Below are 19,283 nucleotides of genomic sequence, written 5' to 3' on the forward strand. Positions count from 1 at the left end.
AATACATTGTCTTTGTATATTTTCAAAATAACCTGATGTTTTTCATGGTAATATACCAGTTTCTCCTTACCTGGCCACTGTATCTGTAAACATAAAAGGAGTCTTGTCCAGTTTGCAGTTGCCTCTTCCCATTTCCTTGCTCTGGTATTTCTAAACCTTGTGAGCCCACTGAATCTGTTTCTGAGGATATTCAGGACTGAGTCTCACCTTTTAAAATGTTTCTGACTACCCACCTGTGTGAGCTGCTCTCATTCTTTGTATTGATTACCAGGGATATTCCTGGGTGCAGAAGGGCTAATGACTGTCATTTTTCTGCCTGAAATAGCCCCTCAAAGTATCATTCAGCTGTAATTGCCACTGGTTTACTTTGAAGATCACCTGAACTAAGGGTTTGCATAAGAAATATTGTGTGCTCCCTTTTTTTCTGTCAGTCAGTTATACCCATATCCTGTGATGTGCTTTGTTAAAGTGAGCTCTCTACAACTTATGTGCCATGATGGGTTTCAGAATGAGTGTGTTGCTGTCAAGTTTGAAGCCAGCTGGTTCTTCCTTTTAAGACTAGGAAAAAACGAGGAAGTTCAGGGCAAAGATCAGACTGAGACACAACTGATGGCTGTTGTATGCAAACGTTAGATCAGTGCATACAACAGCAGTAATATCATGTGTGACATTAGATATGCATTTTTAAAAGGACACCCTGAATGTCAATGCAGTCTTAGCAGATGTGAGCTCATTGTTAACTTGTGCTGCCAGGAAAACAAACGTGGAAATGAGAACACTGACAGTGTTAAAGTTTGAGGAGAAGAAAGGTAAATAACACAAAGCAGTGTCGTTTTTACATGACAAACTAACAAATCTGTAAGCCTGCTAAGTAGCAGTAACGTAAGATGCTTCTTCCAGTCAAAGTACACCAGAATTTCTTTTACTTGACACTAACCGGATTAGGTTATCTATGTTGTTCAACTTGAACTATCTGCTTGGATAGCCATTTAAATGGCAATAGGTTGTCTTACCAAACTCTTAATTCAAATTCTGAACAGTTGGACTTGAATATCTTTTCCAACCAGTTTTACTCAAAGTCTTCTCAGAATCCTGTTTGTTAAGAGAAAGTCTTTTTCCCCATTTCTTATGAAAAGAGTCAACCTCAGTTTGTAACTCTGAACAGATTTTAAAAAGACAAATGACTCTTTAAGCCTGATTTGGAAACCAAAACAAGCCAAAAAATGCCAGCATTATTCACTACAGTTTTGACCAGGAGATTATTATTAGTCTTGTGTTAAAATCTACTGCTAATTCTTATAAATTCCAAATTTATGCAGGTCAGCACAACTTCTTCTAGATATGGATGGAGCATATTAACCTGTAGAATTACCTATGCTAGTATTTTAATGATCACTTCTGTTTCAAGGAGGTTATTTTAGAACTCATTAAAGAATGGTTTGTAATTGCTCTGCAGCACAGTCTTATTTAGCATTGTCTCTCAACCCTTATAATTGGTATCCCACTTGCCTCAATGTAGCAGAAACATGCTCACCATGATGCAATGAATTACATTCTTCTGAAAGAACGTAGTTCATCAAATGGATGAGGACTCCAATATGTATTTGCATCCATTTGTTAGGCTTGTGATACGCTCGACGCATCTTACAGATAGACTTTACAATGTACTATGTCTAGAAAATGAAAAAGCATTGTGTACTTGTGAAACAGTAAGCAGAGAACTTGAAATCATGCTATCCTTAAGATCCATACATGTGTTTCAGCCAGATTGATTCTCCATTCAACACAGCAGAAAGAACCACTCTTTTGCTGATGGCAAGATAGTTACCAGTTGTGGTTATGAACCTATTGGTTTTGTTCTGCCTGTGTAATTGCAGATTAGTTTACTAGATCTCCAGCTGGAGAACAAAGACAAAAAAAGAAAAGGGGTAGGAGCTTTCAATTTGCATTTTTATAGCTCTTCAGTGACAAGCTGTGGCGTCTTTCCCTTCAAATAAGTATTCAGTTATTGCATAAATAGCATTAAAGTTCCAGTTAGCATCAGGGTACCTCAGTCTGCATTTTTTGTCCTCTTTCTGCTATTGGGCTTTCCCTCTAGTACTTGGACTTTAGAATTATGCATGATCAGGACAGTCAAGTAGCAAATGCAGCAGGCATTCATTGCAGCCCCTGAGAAAGATGGCAGACTGGACAGAGAATAATGCAGGAGTAAAAGGGATCATCCTTTGCCAAGAAATCCAGTATGCCATGTTGAGAGGAGTCATATAGGCACTTGAGCACCTATGCCTTCCATTCAGAAATTCGAAGCATCCATGGATACAATTTTCAGGAAAAGCTGCTCTGCAATATGGTTTTGTAATAGATGGAAGAGAATTTCTCTATATCATTCCAGCAGTCCCTACTCATCTTCCCTCCCCGAAGCTATAATGCTGCAAAAATCTAAAGAACCTTCTGTCTGAAAGAGACTTGCTTTCAGTTTTTTCAAATGTTTCTTGGGTTACAAACTCTTCCAATCTGTTCTTCCCTCTAAAGAATTCTTCAATCAAGTGGATGAGGATCAAGTGGATGAGGGGAGCGGGAGAAGTTTGATCCATTCAAAGTGTGTACTAAGGCACTGTAATTATCAGGCAGTGGCACTGAGGAAAAGGCCTCAGCTCAAGGACCCTCTAACTGGTCACTCAGTCTGGCCAGTACAGGGGAACCTTGTTTTCCAGTGTAAGTGTATGAAGGAGAGAACAGTTTTGGTTAATAGATCTGTGGAATTTTAAACTCAAAGAGAGGAGATTTTCCAGTAAATCAGATTTTCTTAATACATTAGGGTGTATTTATGATCTAAATGGATGAAACAAGAGTAATCACTCTGGATGCTCCAGTGCCGAGGTTTTGCATATTTAATCTTTGGTGTTACAGAAAGTGTAAGAAATATGGCTATATGTTTAGATTAGCTGAACTGAAAACAGACCAAATGATATTCAAATGGAAGCACTAGAATTTTAGAAAAAAATTAACGTGAGGAAAGAAAATACATAGTATTGTGCTAATAAGATGTAGGACTTAATGTCAAAAAGCCAGCACTTAGGCTCTAAACCAAAATTTTCGTATTGGCTAATGTCTTAATATATAGTTTAGAAAACACTGATAATGTGGTGCGGTGTCCATATAGATCACTGTGTTTTTTACAAGACGTATGATTTGCTCTTGATCTTTGTTCAAGAGAGATCTTGTGGCATCAGGTTAAGAGTTAACTAACAGCACTGACTAGGAAAGAAAATTTATTAGCTTAGTATTCTAGAGGCTTCTGTTTCAGCAAGTTGTAAATATGCTAATTCATGTAACAGGGTATTGATAAGGCTGTTCTTTGACAGCTTAGATAAATTGGTCTCGGAAGGCGATCCATCTAGATGTTGTGTTCCATTCTGGAAGAACCCAGCTTTTTGTTAGCACTGTAAGAAATTGAGTAAACAGCATACAAGCATTTGAGCATTAATTTTAAGGTGTTAATAATGTAACGGCTTTGTGATAAATGTATATTAAAAGTTTCAGTTCGAAAATCTTTTGTCCATGACACATTCTGCTTTAATCACTCTTTCTACGATCTACTGATACATTATTTTGTTAATGCTGAATGCTTAACTTTTTTCTTTCTGTTTCCTTTCTCTTCATATCCTGAAGTTCCAACTAACCTTTCAATGCTTTTTTTCCTTACCTCTTTTATTTGCTCCATTTATGCATTAAGTGGTTGCTTAGATTTAAGGTAAGAAACCCCAGGGCTGGATTTCCATTCTTATTCTTCTGAGACTATTACACACGGGGAGATGATTGACATAAGTGTTACTGATTTTTCAAAAGAACACCCGCTCTCCCTTCTGTATACCACACATTCTGTTGAATTATTTTATTGCAGATAAACATTTTGTGATAGCAATTGATGTGTTTACATAATGAAGCTGAAACAGTTCATTTTAAAGCTTTGTGGCTAAATATTGACTGCCTTCAGCATATCTACTGCATCATTTACAAGGGAGAAATGTGCTAATGTTGTGTAGACAAAAAGATACAGTGAACAGATAGCGGCTGAATATGAGCCTCCCCCTGTGTAATATTCTTTTTATCCTATATACGGTGTAATTTATAATTTGGTTGGGTTTAATTTTTCAGTGTGAGATTGCTCAGATAATGGGCTCCAAAGGTGTGTAACAAATTCAAATCTGTATATTTTTTTTAAAGTTGCAGTATCCTTATTTTTTTCAGAAACTGTTAGAACTATTTAAACAGTGAAAGGCACTCTCATATGGGAATTGTCACAAATGTAATAGTTTTATGAAATATTTAATAACCCATAAATGGCAAGCTAAGTGATTTATGTAGTCAAATATTAAATGTATAGTGCATAAAAAGAACTTAGACTAAAGTATGTCAAATTCTCAAGGATCTTAGAGGTTTAAATATTAGAAGCTATAGCGGCTGCAGAAGTCACAATAAAAAGAATCAAATCATTAGACAAGCACTTAAATGAAGTTGCATGATACCATGTTGGAGTTTGTAGTATGTTAATTAATGAATAGGTTGTTGCCTTTACTGAGTATTGTGATATCTTCATCCTCCTGAAGTGCTGCTGGTTTGGGAAGAGAGGGAGGAATGAAAGTTTTTTGGTAGCAGCCACCACGGTTTTAAAGAGGGAACTGTATTTCAGAACATAGAATGTTAATATTTAGTAGGAGTATATTCATTAAATGAAGTTCCAAGTTCATGTGAAATATTTTTAATGACTAAGTATTTTCCATAACTAGAAAAGCTAAAAGAAACCTGTACACATTCCTGAAAAAAATTGCCTGTAAAACCAGCTATCCCAGTGATGTCCCTATGGAATTGGCCAGATGGTACTTTTAGTATGGTATACAGCGTACATAGCACATCCAATCACAATGTAAAATGTAAAATGAGAGATTTCTGCCATATCATTTGAAATTTATTTTTACATGAGTGTATGAGGTACAGTATTTCAAGTCACATTGTGCTTAAATGCTTTTTTGAGAATCGCAAAGTATATTTCCTTCCTGGCTCCGCCTGTGTATACCAAATGGATTCTTCTAATGCTGGATATGCCTTATCCTGGGCGCAGTTCATACTGGATGGTGGTTTTCTCAGTGATCTTAAACAACTGGCAAACTCAGTTTTCTTTGCTTTTTGCAGTTGCAGTTACAGACAAGTAATGACCATCCTAAAAAATATTTTAAAACTGTGTAATTATAGCTTGTGTGTAAGCAGCCGTATCCGCGCATCATCTGCGCTAGCAGGAAGAATTTCTTCAGCTTTTTAGAGAGAAAATTATTTTTTTCTATTTATAAGTTTGGAATGAAGGTAACATTTTTTTTTGTGTTAATGCCAGTTAAAATATTTATTTTTTTTTTACTATATTCTGTATTTTTACCGTATGTACCTGGTCAGAAATCTGATATGCGTAATAACAATATGTCAATCAACTTCTCATTGCCACTACGCATAGTCACTATGCATCAGCCTGAAAGAAGACAGCTCAAAGGCGGCTACTAACCCTAGTTCCGTGTGAATAATAATTTCCTTCACTCTGCGTTTATTTTTCATGACTGCAAAGAAACCTTGTCTTAGCTAACTGTTACAATATTAAACAGACTGACTGTAGCAGGGCTAACTATGCTTGTTTCTGGGTAGCTTAAGCCTAAAATTTAAACAGAATTTGAGGAAAATTCCACTTACAAGGCAGTGGAGTATCTGTAGCACCTACTATCAACAAATCAATTGAAACTGACATTATTCAAGCCTTTTTGTATTTACCAGACTTGATTCTTCAATTACTTTACATAGGTGGATGTGGTAGATACAAGTAAACTCACTTGCTGAAGCTTCTGCTTGTGGTCATTTGCCATGACAGGATTTAAATTTAGATATTTAACTTCCATATCAAGTGGTTAATCAACTGACAAGCATATGGTGTAGTTAGACATGAAGAGTAAGTATTCGAGTGGCTGAGCACAGCCTGAAGAGGAATTTACTTTTAGGTAGCAAGGCCAAAAATCTGTTTGTCCTCTCCATAATGTTAGCAAGATAAAGCAAAGTGATGGAAGGCAGTTTTAATTCAGCCTTAGGTTGTTTTTGCTGGAGTCAAGTATAAAATTGCTCAAGAAGGATAGGTAGCTGCGTGAAATTCCTGAATATAATCCACGGAACATCACTGATGGGGTGCTTTTTCTTATTCGGTTTTGGGCAAAAGATGATTCTTTTGACACCCTGGAAGTTGTAGAAAATCTGATTTGGCCATAAAACACCACTTAAAAATTTCTAGGCTGAGTCTAACTTCCGCTTTAGAAAGTAGGTCCTCCAGAGGTTGATTGTGTGGAATATCTGGTATTCGGGATTTTTGAAAAAAAAAAAAACCCCAACACTTTTTTCTTGGTAACTGAACTGACAATGAGAAGTTCTTTAGAAGAGTGAAAATGTGGATTGACATCTTTGTTGCAGGTGAGTGCCTTACAGCCATGTAAATACACAGTGCATTAGCACGAATAGTTTTTGCACGTCTGATGAGCACCCCTTGTGTCTGACCAACTATGTATTTCTCCACTTCTTGTTCGATGAGTTTTTTTGCTCATGAAAGCGTTCCCAAGAAGTGAATTGAATCAACTGCAGGATTTCTCAGTTTTAACCATTTTGTTTCACTACAGATGTCTTTCATACAGTGGAATGCTAAAGAAGCTCAATCTGTCAAACGTTTATAGAAATGTAACTGTAAAGGAAACTCAGTCATATCTTGCGCCAGAATAAGGTTATTTAACAACTGGAATCTATGAAAAGCTAGTTGCCAAAAAACAGAATTGGAGAAATAAGTTTTAATTATTCAGAAAATTAAACTTAAGACTATAATTTCCTAAAGGCTCTAGTCAGTCCTGTATCGTATTGTGAAGTCATCAGAGGTTACCTTTCTAAAACTGATGTTGTAGCTCAACAGAGAAAATGTTGGATCAAATACTGTTGTACTAATTTAAAACAGAATGGTCCATAGAGGTCCATTTCTTTACAGTTCATTTTATGGCTCCTGCTGCGGAGCTGGATCTCAGAGCATCCTCCAGAATGTGTTACTTACCAAGGATATTTGTTTATGCAGTTTCTTCCTCACCAAAACTTCAAAGTCCAGCTCCACTGCTGGCAGGAGTTATAGCATTTTCTTCTGTAGTGCAAGTGCTTGCTAATTTACGTATAAAAAGCTTCTGCAAGGTATCTAGTGAAAACAAAAAAGCTTATCCAGAATCTCCCTACAATTGTTTTGTGTTTCTCCATTTAATTTCAGTTCATAGTATTTTCTACCTCTTTGCTTCTGTGGGAAGAGGGAAAAAATGAGCTGGAAAAATCCCTGCATGCATTCTGTGTAGTCTGTGCACTGCTTGTCTGTTCACAGAGGTGTGTTCCTGCCTTTAGAACGGTCAGCTGGGTTTTTTCCTGAGCTTTTTGGCCCAATCATTACTGCCTTTTTTTTTTTTTTTTTTAGCACAGCCGTTAGCTGGTGTAGCAGTTGTGAGCGAAGGCAGATACTCCTTTGTGTTTTTGGTTGCAGGGTCTGTTTTGACACAGTTTCCTAAAAGAATTTGCAAGCGGTTAGGTAGAACGCAACCACAGATCCGTGGGGTCCTGCAGTCAAACCAACCACCAACAGACAGATGCATTCCTCTGCTTTTACCCTCTAATTAAACCAGTTGCGCCTGGATAGTTGCAGCTGTGCAGAGCTAGGGGAAATGTCATCAGAAACAGTGGGACTTCTCTCAAATTCCAACTTACTCCAGAAAATGTATTTTTCGAAACTTGATAGCAAAGGAAAATGTGATCTTGAGTTTGGTGGTTGCTCCAAATTTTAGAAGTTTGTAAGAGGAATGTGTATAGATGAGGATTTGTGTGTGGAAGCTACTTTTACAAGAATACGTGCAAAATTGAAAAGGCCAAAGAGTAAAGTTCTGCAAAAGAGGGGCGTTAATGGCTTCCTTTTTTTTTTTCCTCTTTTTTTTTTTTTCCCCTTCTAGTAGAATTTATCATAGAAGGGGACAGTTGGAAATGTTACAATTTTTGTATCTCAACTTAAGCTGCAACTTGTATAGTTTTAAGTTTTCTTCTTTTCCCCCCCCCTCTTCAAGGCAGTCTGTAACTTTTTTTTTTTGGTGTGTTGAGTGATGTTATTTTCATAGATCTGTCCATTTTGATTAGAATTGTTGGAATAATTTAATATCCTTCAATTCTCTTCTGTGATTATTTGGCTTAAAGTCAGAGAGAATAACTCAGGTAGGGTTGTATAACTTAGAGTGGCTAATCTTATAGCCATCAGTCCTATCAGATTTGAAGACAGCCCTGTAAACTTTAATTACTTGGTCCTTCAATATTTCTATTTCAATGTTGAAAAGTCATTACAAAGAGCCTGAGACCAAGCTTACTGTCAGTGCATTTCCCCATTTTTTCAGTGTAGTCATTCTTAATAATGAATTTGTGACTGAAAGTGTGTTGGCTGAAAAAGGATCACTTTTTCTTTGGCTACATATTCTAAAGTTTTCTTCCCATCCCGTGTCAACTCCAGTGAGTGCTAGTTACTTTGCTGTGTTTGCTGGAGTTTTGCACTACTCAGACAAGTATTACTTCCACTTCTTACTATATACTGTGTGATGTCACTGCATCCTCCTCTTCTACTGTCCTTTCCTTTCATGTAGCTTTAGCTCAGTGGAAGCCTAAATCTTATTTTTTGTTCCTGCAATGATTGCATATGAATAATAAGATTCTTTATGGTTAAATGTATGCTATTTTATGTTAACTATAAAGTGATAGCTAGTGGTTACATCATCTGGTAAATACAGTAATGTAGCCATTTAAATCATATGAATGAATTATTCAGGGAAACACAGATTGGTCTAAGTTTGTCATCTAAAGACATACAAACACCCCGCCCCACTAGACTTAATTGTCTGTGTGAAATGTAGCGAGTGACAATGCAGTGAGTGTTGAGTTAAGATGGGGTTTTTTCTTTGTTTGTTTGTGGTTTTTTTGGACAACTCAGATAGGTAGGTGTGTGAAACAGGCTTCTCAAATGAAAGAGGAAATACAGGGGGTGCTGCAACTTTAAAAATATTTCAGATTTTGTGCTATTTCTTAATGTTCCGTGTATAGAATAAAATATACTTCATTTTACACTCTCCCTCTTTCCTTCAAGTAGTTGTAGTTCAGTGCTTACCTCATCCCTTATCTGAATTAACTTTAGATTTCTTGTTGCTTAGAGTTGGCTTAAAGGACTTTATAATGCTGTGCGAAAGAATTTTGTCTTAAATTGATATTATGGAGCACTCTTGCACAACAAAATCCAAACGTCCATTTTTTGAATCTAACAAAAAACCCCCTTCCAACACTTGGTTTTCTTTTCCTTCCAGCAAATTGAAAATGTGACAGCCCTGGGATTGTTCAGAGCTAGAGAATCAAATTTCAGTGGATTAGAATACTGCCTATTACTCTTCACACTGTTCTTGATATTTATAAATTCACAAATCTAGACATTGTCAGGGTTTTAAGCACGCTGTTGTCAAAATTTGAAGGAGCAATTTGCCTTTAATGATGTTTCCAAATACTCCTAATGTCATTGTACGTTCTTTATATGGGAAGTGGGGCAGTAAGCAGGACTTACATTTTGGAAATGTGAAACAGAGCATGACAGAAACAACAGACAAAGGGATTTCAACGTACTTGTTTTAGTGTTTGAATATCTCTGTGTCTAAGCGATAGTTTGAGCATTCATAAATCAATGCTGTATATTAACAGAGACTCACAAGTAACCCATGATTCCTGTAAGGGTGCATGCATCGAGAGAATTAAGCTTGGCTGGAAGTTTACAGACAAGCTAATGCCTACATTGGTAACAATTCTTTATGATTCCTAGATTTACCATTCAGTCAAGAATGCAGATGAAGAAGGTAAACTCTTTTACATAAAAGTTATTTCATTAGTATTTTAACCTGAAAGAGAGGGAGGAGACAACCACAATGGCATCGCATCACATCACTGCCAAATATTTTTCACACCAGCCATGTATTTATCAATTCTTAGAGATTGAATTGCTACAGATTTGGTGGGGAAAACCCTTCATCTTTGTATTTTTCTCCACATAGCTTTCTCTCTGTGTTTACATATACACAAATAATACTTATAATAAGTATTATCTTAAAAAATTGATATCGTACTGTGAAAACATTGAAACATTAATGGATCATATTTGGAGATTACTTTGACTTTTTCATATTGGTATGAATTAAATTAATTTTTGGCCTTTTAGATAAACCTTAGTATTTTTGAAGAGTATTCAAAAATATTTTTGCAACTTTTTTTTGCAATTTTTCAGTAGTGCAACCTGAAATAACTGTTCTTATCTCAAAAGGTGACTGGGAGGTTTAACCAAGTTAAATACAGTGTCTGTGTTGTCAGCGGTTTAATGTTTATGCGATAGCCTAAAGGCAAATTCACTTTCCATAGATACAATTTAAAAAAACCCAATGTAATAAAGAGTCCTTTGAGCACAACTCTTGACTTGACTTCTAGCAGAGTGGAAATTGCATATAAAATGCATGGCCTCTCAATTTTTTTGTTTATTTAGACCTTCCCTACCTAGAGTTAATTGATAAAGGCATCTCAGTGTCTCTCCCCCTAGAAGCTGAGCTTAGTGAAGGCCGTTTTTCTCCCCGTTCTTTCATGCAGGTCAGCACACAGAATATGAAGATGGGTGGGCTGCCTCGTACAACACCACCCACCCAGAAGCCACCAAGTCCACCAATGTCAGGAAAAGGAACTATTGGGTAAGTGCAGTTACCAAATGTGTAAATGGCTTTGGTGAACAAAAGGGAAAAAAGCAAAGATTTTTTCTTCTTCTGTAGTGTGGATTTTTTTTTTGTTTGGTGGTGGTTTCTGGTGGTGGTGTTTTTGTTTTAACTGTTTGCAAAAGGCCAAGAGATGTTATATCCACATCTTGTCACCCTAGTGGTGTCTTATATGTCATTTAGAACAGTTCTGTCAGAAGACGGTGGGCATTACCAGCCTTTCCCAACAGGAACCTTTTTATCACATCAGAACATTTGCAATGATGTGCTTTAGAGTAAAAGGTCATTAAGTGTGTGGCTTTGACAGGTGGTGCTAAACAACTGGAAAATTAGTATGTGGCACTGTTCATTAATTTTTTGTGCTCTGTGTGATAGAAGTGCTTTCCTATTAAGTCTATAAACTTGACTTTGACCTTAGGAAAGGGTGTTATAACTGGGATGAATGTTGGAATGTGATGATGTATATACATACAGACCATGGAGCTTTACTTTTAAAACAATATGTGGATTACATTTAAAACAAGAATGGTATGTGCAACACAGTTTATGAACAGGAAAAACATCTGGAGACTGAAGTACACGACGAATATCCTGAGTTGTTTTTTGTCATCCTTCAAAGTAGATACTGCAGACTTACAGAGAAACATTTTTTTTAGCTGCATTTACTGACCAGTATGTAGCTATCTTTCAAAGAATGAAAAAAAAAATCTTTATTTTTGTTGGTATTATCTCAATTTGCTTCTGAAATATGCTTGTCCTTGTGTAGGCGTCACTCTCCCTATCGTACATTGGAGCCAGTACGTCCTCCGGTGGTACCAAATGACTATGTGCCTAGCCCAACGCGCAATATGGCTCCCTCACAACAGAGCCCTGTTAGAACAGCTTCTGTGAATCAGAGGAATCGCACATACAGGTATTCCTTGTAGTCCTGTACAAAGTGTGGTTAGTATTGTGTTTAGCATATGGACAAAAAATGCTACAGTAAATACCACATCCATCTGCATCTCTACAGTGAAGCTTGCTAATTCATTATATGGACTGGGAATGTCATTTGTTATGGCAGGAGTGCACTCTAATAAAAACAGAATAGCGAATCACATCAAGATTGTTCACTTAATCCCTTAGCAACCTTAATTTTAGTGCTATCACTTAGTTATAATACTTAATAAATTGCTAAAATTGTGAAGTCTTTCAAGTAGGTAAGTGATGATATTATGAAATGCTTACAAAACTGGGAAGAGACTTTGTACATAACTTGCCTTCTGAATGTTGAAGGACTGCATAGTGGGCTTATAGTTCACAGTTTTGTTTGAAGAGTCTTTGATGTCTGTAGATTGAGTAGCTGAAAAAGAGCATTGTATTTTGAGGATACCAATAGCTTCAAACACAGAATAAAGCCGAACTGTATTACCAAAGGTTCTGTAGAAGGCTAGCCTTTTCTCTAGGATAATAAGTTTCATGATGTGACGGGTCTAAATGCTTCCTTGAAATTTTTGGTTTTTAAACTTCCCAAGTACCTGAGGGGTGGCTGAATGGGTGGACTTAAAAGTATAACAAAATTTAACTTTTTCTTCACTATCTTTTAGTTTCCAGATTTCAGGTATCTTGTGTGAAAGTGTATAAATTAGAGTCTACCTGTTTTATAAGTTATAGGAAAAATGTCTGTATTTGCTTATTTGGGGTTTGACAATATTGGAAAGATGTGATTCAGAACAAAGTTCTCAAAGTGTTTCATTTTTGGGCAAGTATACTAAGACTAACTGAAATACCTATTGTAGTCAAAATGGAGATTTTTAGGAAAACTAAACTTTATATAAGCGTATATTATTTTCTTGTTTATTTTCTATTGTTCCCTGTTACTTCTGTGAATTAGAAAGGTGCTGTGTGACGCATGTGATGTTCCAGCAAGCACAGCAGCATATTCATACCCAGGGTTACTTTCTTACAGCAGCAGTGGGAGTAGTGGAGGAAGCCACCCAAGTAGTCGAAGCAGCAGTCGAGAGAACAGTGGAAGTGGAAGTGTGGGTGTTCCTATTGCTGTTCCCACACCATCTCCTCCCAGTGTCTATCCAGGTAAATGGAAACTTGCTGTTGTTCTTTCTGACTCAGCATTAACCTTTAGCATTTGCAGGTCTTCTAAAAACAGTTGCTGAGTACACCTCAAGAGGAGTCTTGAAGTCCGTTGTCTAGAAATGTACAAGCCTTGACAATTGCTTGCTGTTGATAGTGTGAGTTAGAATCAAGTAGTGTCTTTTCTGGAAGTGCCTGATGTGCTCTAGTGCTTCTTTTATATATTAGCTTGTCACAATTTTTTGCCTGGCTTCTTGCATGTGACTAGGTAGGACACAACAACTTTTCTCAGTGAGCTGCGAGGATCTTCTTCCTTGTCCTCTTAAGCAAATAAATGTTTTTTCCTTGGCTCTTCAAGCACATATGTAGAAGCATGCTTTTAGAAGATTAGATGAAATGAGAGGCTTGCACAGAGTAAATCTTTTGTACATTAATGCAAGCCTGCCTGAGTTGTCACAAAAAGACACTTGTTCAATGTAATCACCCCAGTCTTTCCAAAAATAAGAAGTGATATTAGTACTCCTTTTTCCTTTGCTCAGCCCTTTCAGTGAAGAAAAGTGCGTAGTTGGCTTGCAGTATGATCTGAAATACTTAAGCTTCTGAACCAAAGTAGTGTATTTTTTCTAATTTGTACAAAAGCTAAAGGCAACCATGCTACAGATCAAAGCATAAATAATAAGGTATAAAGACATCTTTCAAAAGTAATGGCTTTCAGTGAAAAGTTCTGGGTTGTTCCCTTTGGACCTGGAAAGAAGTGGATTTGCTTGACTCTCATTTACCGTCTACATAGGAATGAGCCTTTCTTTAACAACACCATTTTTCTCTCATCTCGTGCACTCTGAACTACTATCCATCTAATAAATAGCTAACACTGAACAGTCAAAGGCTTTCTCTAATCCTTGCTAACATATCTCCTTATTAACTCCACCTCTTCCTCCTCTCTTCACTTAGCCCCTGCTGGCTCGGCTGGCACTTCTCCCCTTCCTGCTACCTCTGCTCCTGCCCCCACTCCTCCTGCCCCTTCCTCTGCTGCCCCAGATGCTGCTGCTGCTGCAGGAGCGCAGCCCCTTGCTGATGGCTTCACCTCTCCAACTCCCCCTGCTGTTTCTTCCACACCCTCTACAGGTGAGTGTCTGCTCCCGCTGGTGGGCAGATGAACCCAGGCGTGATCAGAGACCGAGGCTTTTCAAAGTTGCTTCAGAAGCCGTGGGTTTTGAAATTACTTTTAAAAAAAATATAACTAGAATGTATCTGCTACAGCATAACTATAAGGTATTGGTTATAGTAGGAAACTCAGGGTGTGTTATTATAAATAGAAGTAGTTTATTTTTATATTTTTATTATTTTTTACATTTATAGAGTTTATTAGATTGTCATTGTGGTTTGGATACTGATAATCTCATAGAATAATTATGTTTGGGGGAATTGGCACCGATAGTTCTGGGTCTTCTTCCAATAATGGAATAAAAAAAAATGCATCTAGTGAAGTATAATTTGTATTACTTGCCTTTTCAATGGTTTCAAGTGACAACTCTCCCTCCAGTGAACTGATATAAAGGGCAAATTTTTTTGTGTTTACTGTCAGGTAAAATATAAGGCTTTGTTGTGGAAAACAGTACGAAAGCATTTTGTTTTAATAGATGGTACGGTATGCTTTGCAAGTTGCTTTTTTTAATGCTTACCATACAGTTCTCATTTTCTCATATGCTGAAGTTGCAGCATATAGTACTTACTAACCATAACACTGTTCTGTATCACCTTTTGATGAGGAGTTACTTCTGCATTGTAAAGATCTCCTTCAGACAGCCAATTTGTATATAGCTGCCTATGTGCTTTATTAGTTTTTGTTACAGTGAAGGCTGATCACAACCATGTGAATTGGTTTGCATGTTTATGTTCTTGTTCCATTTAGTAAGAATTTCATCAGGTGTCAGAAGAATTCCTGAAATCATATTTAGTTTAAGGTGCTGTGGTTCATACAGAATTAGAAAATCCGTACACTAGAACCCATGACTACGAGTAGAAGCTTCTGAAGATGATCCTGATCTCAAAACTACTTTCATGTTCAGAAGATGAGCTGTGTCATATGGGGCCTTAATCACTTTTCCATTTTTGATGCACTCTCAGTACCCCAGTTCTTAAGCCATGTTGCCTCTGTATTTTTGACAAGTCAAAATCAAGGAGAGGTTAAGATTTTAATGACTATAAATTAACATTCAGTATTTTATAAGAGAAATTTCAGGTTACTTACTGTTTTTAAGATCTTTTTTTTCCTGTGCTATTAGTGAGGTTGCTTGTATGGCTTCCTTGAAATAAAGTATTTGAAAAGACTGAATAGTGCACTGTTTTTGAGGTTGTAGTGTTTGGTCCTTAAGGATCCTTTACCTCTGTTTCTCCTCTCCTCCTTTCTCTCCAACGCCCACCAATTTCTACCAGTGTATTAATTAACAGGGAGACAGACGCATTGGAAAGAAGCATCATTCTTCTCTTTACCAAAACATTTGTCTTTCTAACCTAGGTCACCCAGTTCAGTTCTACAGCATGAACAGGCCTGCATCTCGACACACACCCCCAACAATAGGGGGATCTTTGCCATATCGGCGTCCTCCTTCGATCACATCACAGACCAGCCTTCAAAACCAGATGAATGGAGGACCATTTTATAACCAGAACCCAGGTAAAAAAGTTTTCCTGCTCTGTTGAGTTCAACGCAGTGTTGAGTGGAGTGGCCTTCCGATCTCTGAAATGTTGATGTTCTGACTTGGTTGCAGATCTTGAAGTTAGTCTCAGGTAACTTCCAGCATGTTGCTGGTAGCCATGCCAAAGCTGCAGTCCAGGTACAAAGTGTTCAGCTTCCATTGTGGCAACAGCTTAAAACCATACTAGCTTTGTTGCCAAATAAATTACTTTTGATCTCACAATCCCTGTTAGATAAGCTTTAGACCTTTACTACACTGTATGTCATATACCTACTTTGGTGTGAGGTGTGTATTTGATTTTCCACCAGGACACTGATTCTTCATTACTCAGTCTTTATCTCATATGCTTTTTCCTTCTGATTAATGGACAGTTCAAGGAATTGCAGTTGTTATACAAGGGTAAGCATTAGACACCTTGGAGACATCAGTGGTGTTTGGTATGGGATGCAAAGGAGCTGTGTCATCTGCTAAGTCCACAGGTGATGGTATTTTAATGGGCAACCTGTCTTAAAAAACAGGATGAGATATTAACAAGGAGTGGTGTGTCCTGTGTGTCAGGCAGAGCACAGTAGCTTTTTATGCACGGAGTCTTTTCTCTGTGCTTCTGATGTGATGTGAAGGTTTTGATACCAGAGCAGGGGAAACCGTCTTTGTTTGACAGAGCTACAGAAAAACGCAGGGACATGTTGAAGCCTTCTTATTAGGAAATGTCCTGTTACCAGCAAGCACTACAATGCATTTGTGTTCTGTTATTGTTGTGGTGTGTGGGGATGTTGTTGTTTTGTTGTTGTTTCTTTTTGAAATTGAGCACTGAACTTGGAATTGGGTCAGATGCTGCAATCAGCATTTAAGGGATTTGATGAGGTTGAAATATTACTTCTTGTGAGCTACCCTGCAAAGAGATATGTATATTTAGCTTGAGAAGGAAACCAATGGCACTGTTGGGGACTGAGGGGTGGAGGAGGTTGTATGACTGAATTGCAGCCCACTGTCTGAAATAGGTGGTGTTTATTAGTCCTTTATGTGCGCATTGAAGGCTGAAGGGGAATAGGCAGGAAGGAAAGGGTGATAGAAATAAAAGAAGCCTTTCAGGATTACTTTTGCAATAAAGAGGGTTTCTGACAACTGCTATGCATTTCTTCTTTAGCAAAGGGATAATTCTCTGCAAGCTACTATTGCATTGTTAGTAGGTAATCATAGAAAATGCTTCAAAAATGTTACATAACCACAACTCAAAGATAATGGTTATGCTGATTAGTCACTTGAGCTCTAAATCAGAAACAACAGGCTTCAATTACAGTGGCTTACTTGATACAACATAAACAAGCAGTTTAGTAAGAGACATTTTTATATATACCTAGCAGAATACAGAATTTATTAGCAGTTTTAGTTTTTGGCTTGTACCGTGAAAGGAGAGGATGCTCAAGCATGCATCATTGATGAAGACCCTAAGAACTGAGGGGCTGTTGTGTGTGTAAGCAGCAGAGTTAGTAGTGGCAGGATGGGCCACAATTGCTTCTCGGCATTCCTGAAGAGAGGGAGAAAACACAAACTTAAGAGGTGAAAGAGGCCTTATAACAGGCAGAGGAGTTTGCCAGTTATGGCTTGTTCTTCTTTGCAAGCTATTTGGAAATAAAGCAGTACAGTTTTTTCCACTTGCATTTTTTTAGGGTGTTGGCATAGTCATTTTTGTCATTCAGTTCACAGAAAGATGAAAAATACATGCCCTGCTCTGTTTTTTTGAATGCCACTTCTAAGGTGATATAATTTCTAGTTCATACTTAGATCTTTTCAACAGCTGAAAAGAAAATATTAAGAAACACAGACCCCAAAGGATCTCGACATGTGTCTGTCCCAAAGCTACTCTTGCTGGCCATGCCACCTAGCAAGTATTTTAGCTTTACAGCCTTAGATAACTATATCTAAGACTGTAGAATTCAGCAGAGCCTAAAAGCTCTGTGGGAGTAACTGGGCAAGAATTAAATGGTGGTCTGTACCACACACTATTTGTATAGCCGAATTCTTACCAGGCTGCAGCAATCTGGTGGAAGGTGCACTTGAGCATTTCTGAATTAATTTACAGCAGCTCTGTAGATGAACTCTTCATCTACTGATGATCTACATGGAAAGAAGGTGGAAGGGAACACTTAAGCTGATGTGTATCTCATTTTTTGAGATAGCAGAGGCATAGTAAAGTTCTTCTGATACACTTTATAAAATGCAAAGTCATTATTAATAAAGTATTTATTGTATTGGCTCCCAAAGGCCAGAACTACTTAGGGTCATTAATTATCATATGGAGACAGTGTAATAGGATAGTCCCTGCACTGTGCGTAGACTGAAGCACAAAATGAATGGTTAGGATAAACAAGGAGTGATGTCAGGTAGCGTTAGCATCACCATTGTGATTAAACTACACAACCCAAACTAAACTAATGGATTTTTTTGTATTTGTGTTGAGTACTTGTCTAGAGTGATTTATTTTACTATGTGGAAAGCCTCGTTATTTCTTTCAAAGAAATATATATATAGGACATGAACAGAATACACTGAAGGGATCTAGAAGATGGAAGCTAGTCTTATATGATAGGATTGTATGAATCCATATGATGTTGAATAGAGGAAGCATTTTGAAACTGAACATTTTTATGGCATATGTAATTGAAAACGCAGGGGCTTCATAGTTGCACAAGAATGCCGAATTCATGAATATTACTGCATTTCAGTGGGCTTTGAATTCAAGTTCCCTTTTCCTGGTTTGAAAAAATGCAAGAGCAAATCTTTTTCCAGCTACTGTGGTTATACTTGAAGGACTAAAATACTCTCGGAGGTCATGCATTCCAATCAAAGAAGCTGTAATTATATATTATTTCAGTTTTTGTCTAGAAATATAAATTAAATAGTGAGATGATGGAGCTTGCTTTGTATGGAGGTACAAGGATGTTTTTGCAACAAAAGGGCTAGTTGCTCTGTTTGTTTGTTGGGGTGTGTGATTGGGAAAGGAAAGTGAATGTGAGTGACAGAAGAAGTTGAAAGGACTTTAGGTAATAGTTACTAAAATAAGCAAACAGAAGAAATTGAGACATACTTGTTAAATGCCCTGGAGTTCTTTTAATTTGCTCTGATGATGTGAATTAATACTGAAAAATACTACACAATACCTGGCAGTTTTCTTACCTCTTCTGGAATTGGTCTGAAATTTATTTTAGTTCTGTTCTGCAAGCCAAATAAATGTGCTGGTACATAAAGTATAGACTTTTTTCCGTCACTCTTTTGGACGTGACTAAATGATTTTGTATGCCGCTACTAGCAAGGCAGTTATTTAGTTGTGCTTTTCCTGAGGTGTGCTTTCTGAAAAATAATCTTGTAACTTGCTTAAAGAATATTACTGTGTTATCTTGCAAAGTGATACTAAACCTAGATAAAACTGGTTAACTATTTTTTTACTTAACCAGATAACTGAAACTTTCATTCCTGGTTTAAACCACAGTTTAGTGTTATAACATTTGCAGCTGGCTGATAGTATGTTCTTTAAATGTGAATTCAGATGTATTGTACAAAGACAACTCTTCTGGTACCAGTAAAAGGGTGGTTTGGAATTCAGTGCAGTGATCTGCAAAATCAGGTGTGAGCACATCTGGAGTGG

The 19,283-nt window shown here is 37.2% G+C and overlaps 1 protein-coding gene across 18 annotated transcripts in view; it reads left to right on the plus strand.

The window, feature by feature from the left end:
• The window catches only part of ABI2 (abl interactor 2), a 68,468-nt gene that overhangs the window by 38,035 nt on the left and 11,150 nt on the right, over positions 1–19,283 (plus strand). For 4 of the 18 annotated variants that reach the window (XM_054069995.1, XM_054069998.1, XM_054070004.1 and 1 more), the window contains 5 exons: positions 10,750–10,847; positions 11,635–11,781; positions 12,817–12,941; positions 13,890–14,063; positions 15,457–15,615. In XM_054069995.1, coding sequence (XP_053925970.1) covers positions 10,750–10,847; positions 11,635–11,781; positions 12,817–12,941; positions 13,890–14,063; positions 15,457–15,615 — 703 coding nt within the window. Of the gene's footprint in view, positions 1–3,736; positions 3,755–10,749; positions 10,848–11,634; positions 11,782–12,816; positions 12,942–13,889; positions 14,064–15,456; positions 15,616–19,283 lie in introns of all 18 variants that reach the window. The other 14 variants (XM_054070002.1, XM_054070006.1, XM_054070012.1 and 11 more) reach the window with 6 other exon arrangements.

Source organism: Cuculus canorus, chromosome 6, assembly GCF_017976375.1.
Source record: "Cuculus canorus isolate bCucCan1 chromosome 6, bCucCan1.pri, whole genome shotgun sequence".
NCBI classification, from domain to species: Eukaryota; Metazoa; Chordata; class Aves; order Cuculiformes; family Cuculidae; genus Cuculus; species Cuculus canorus.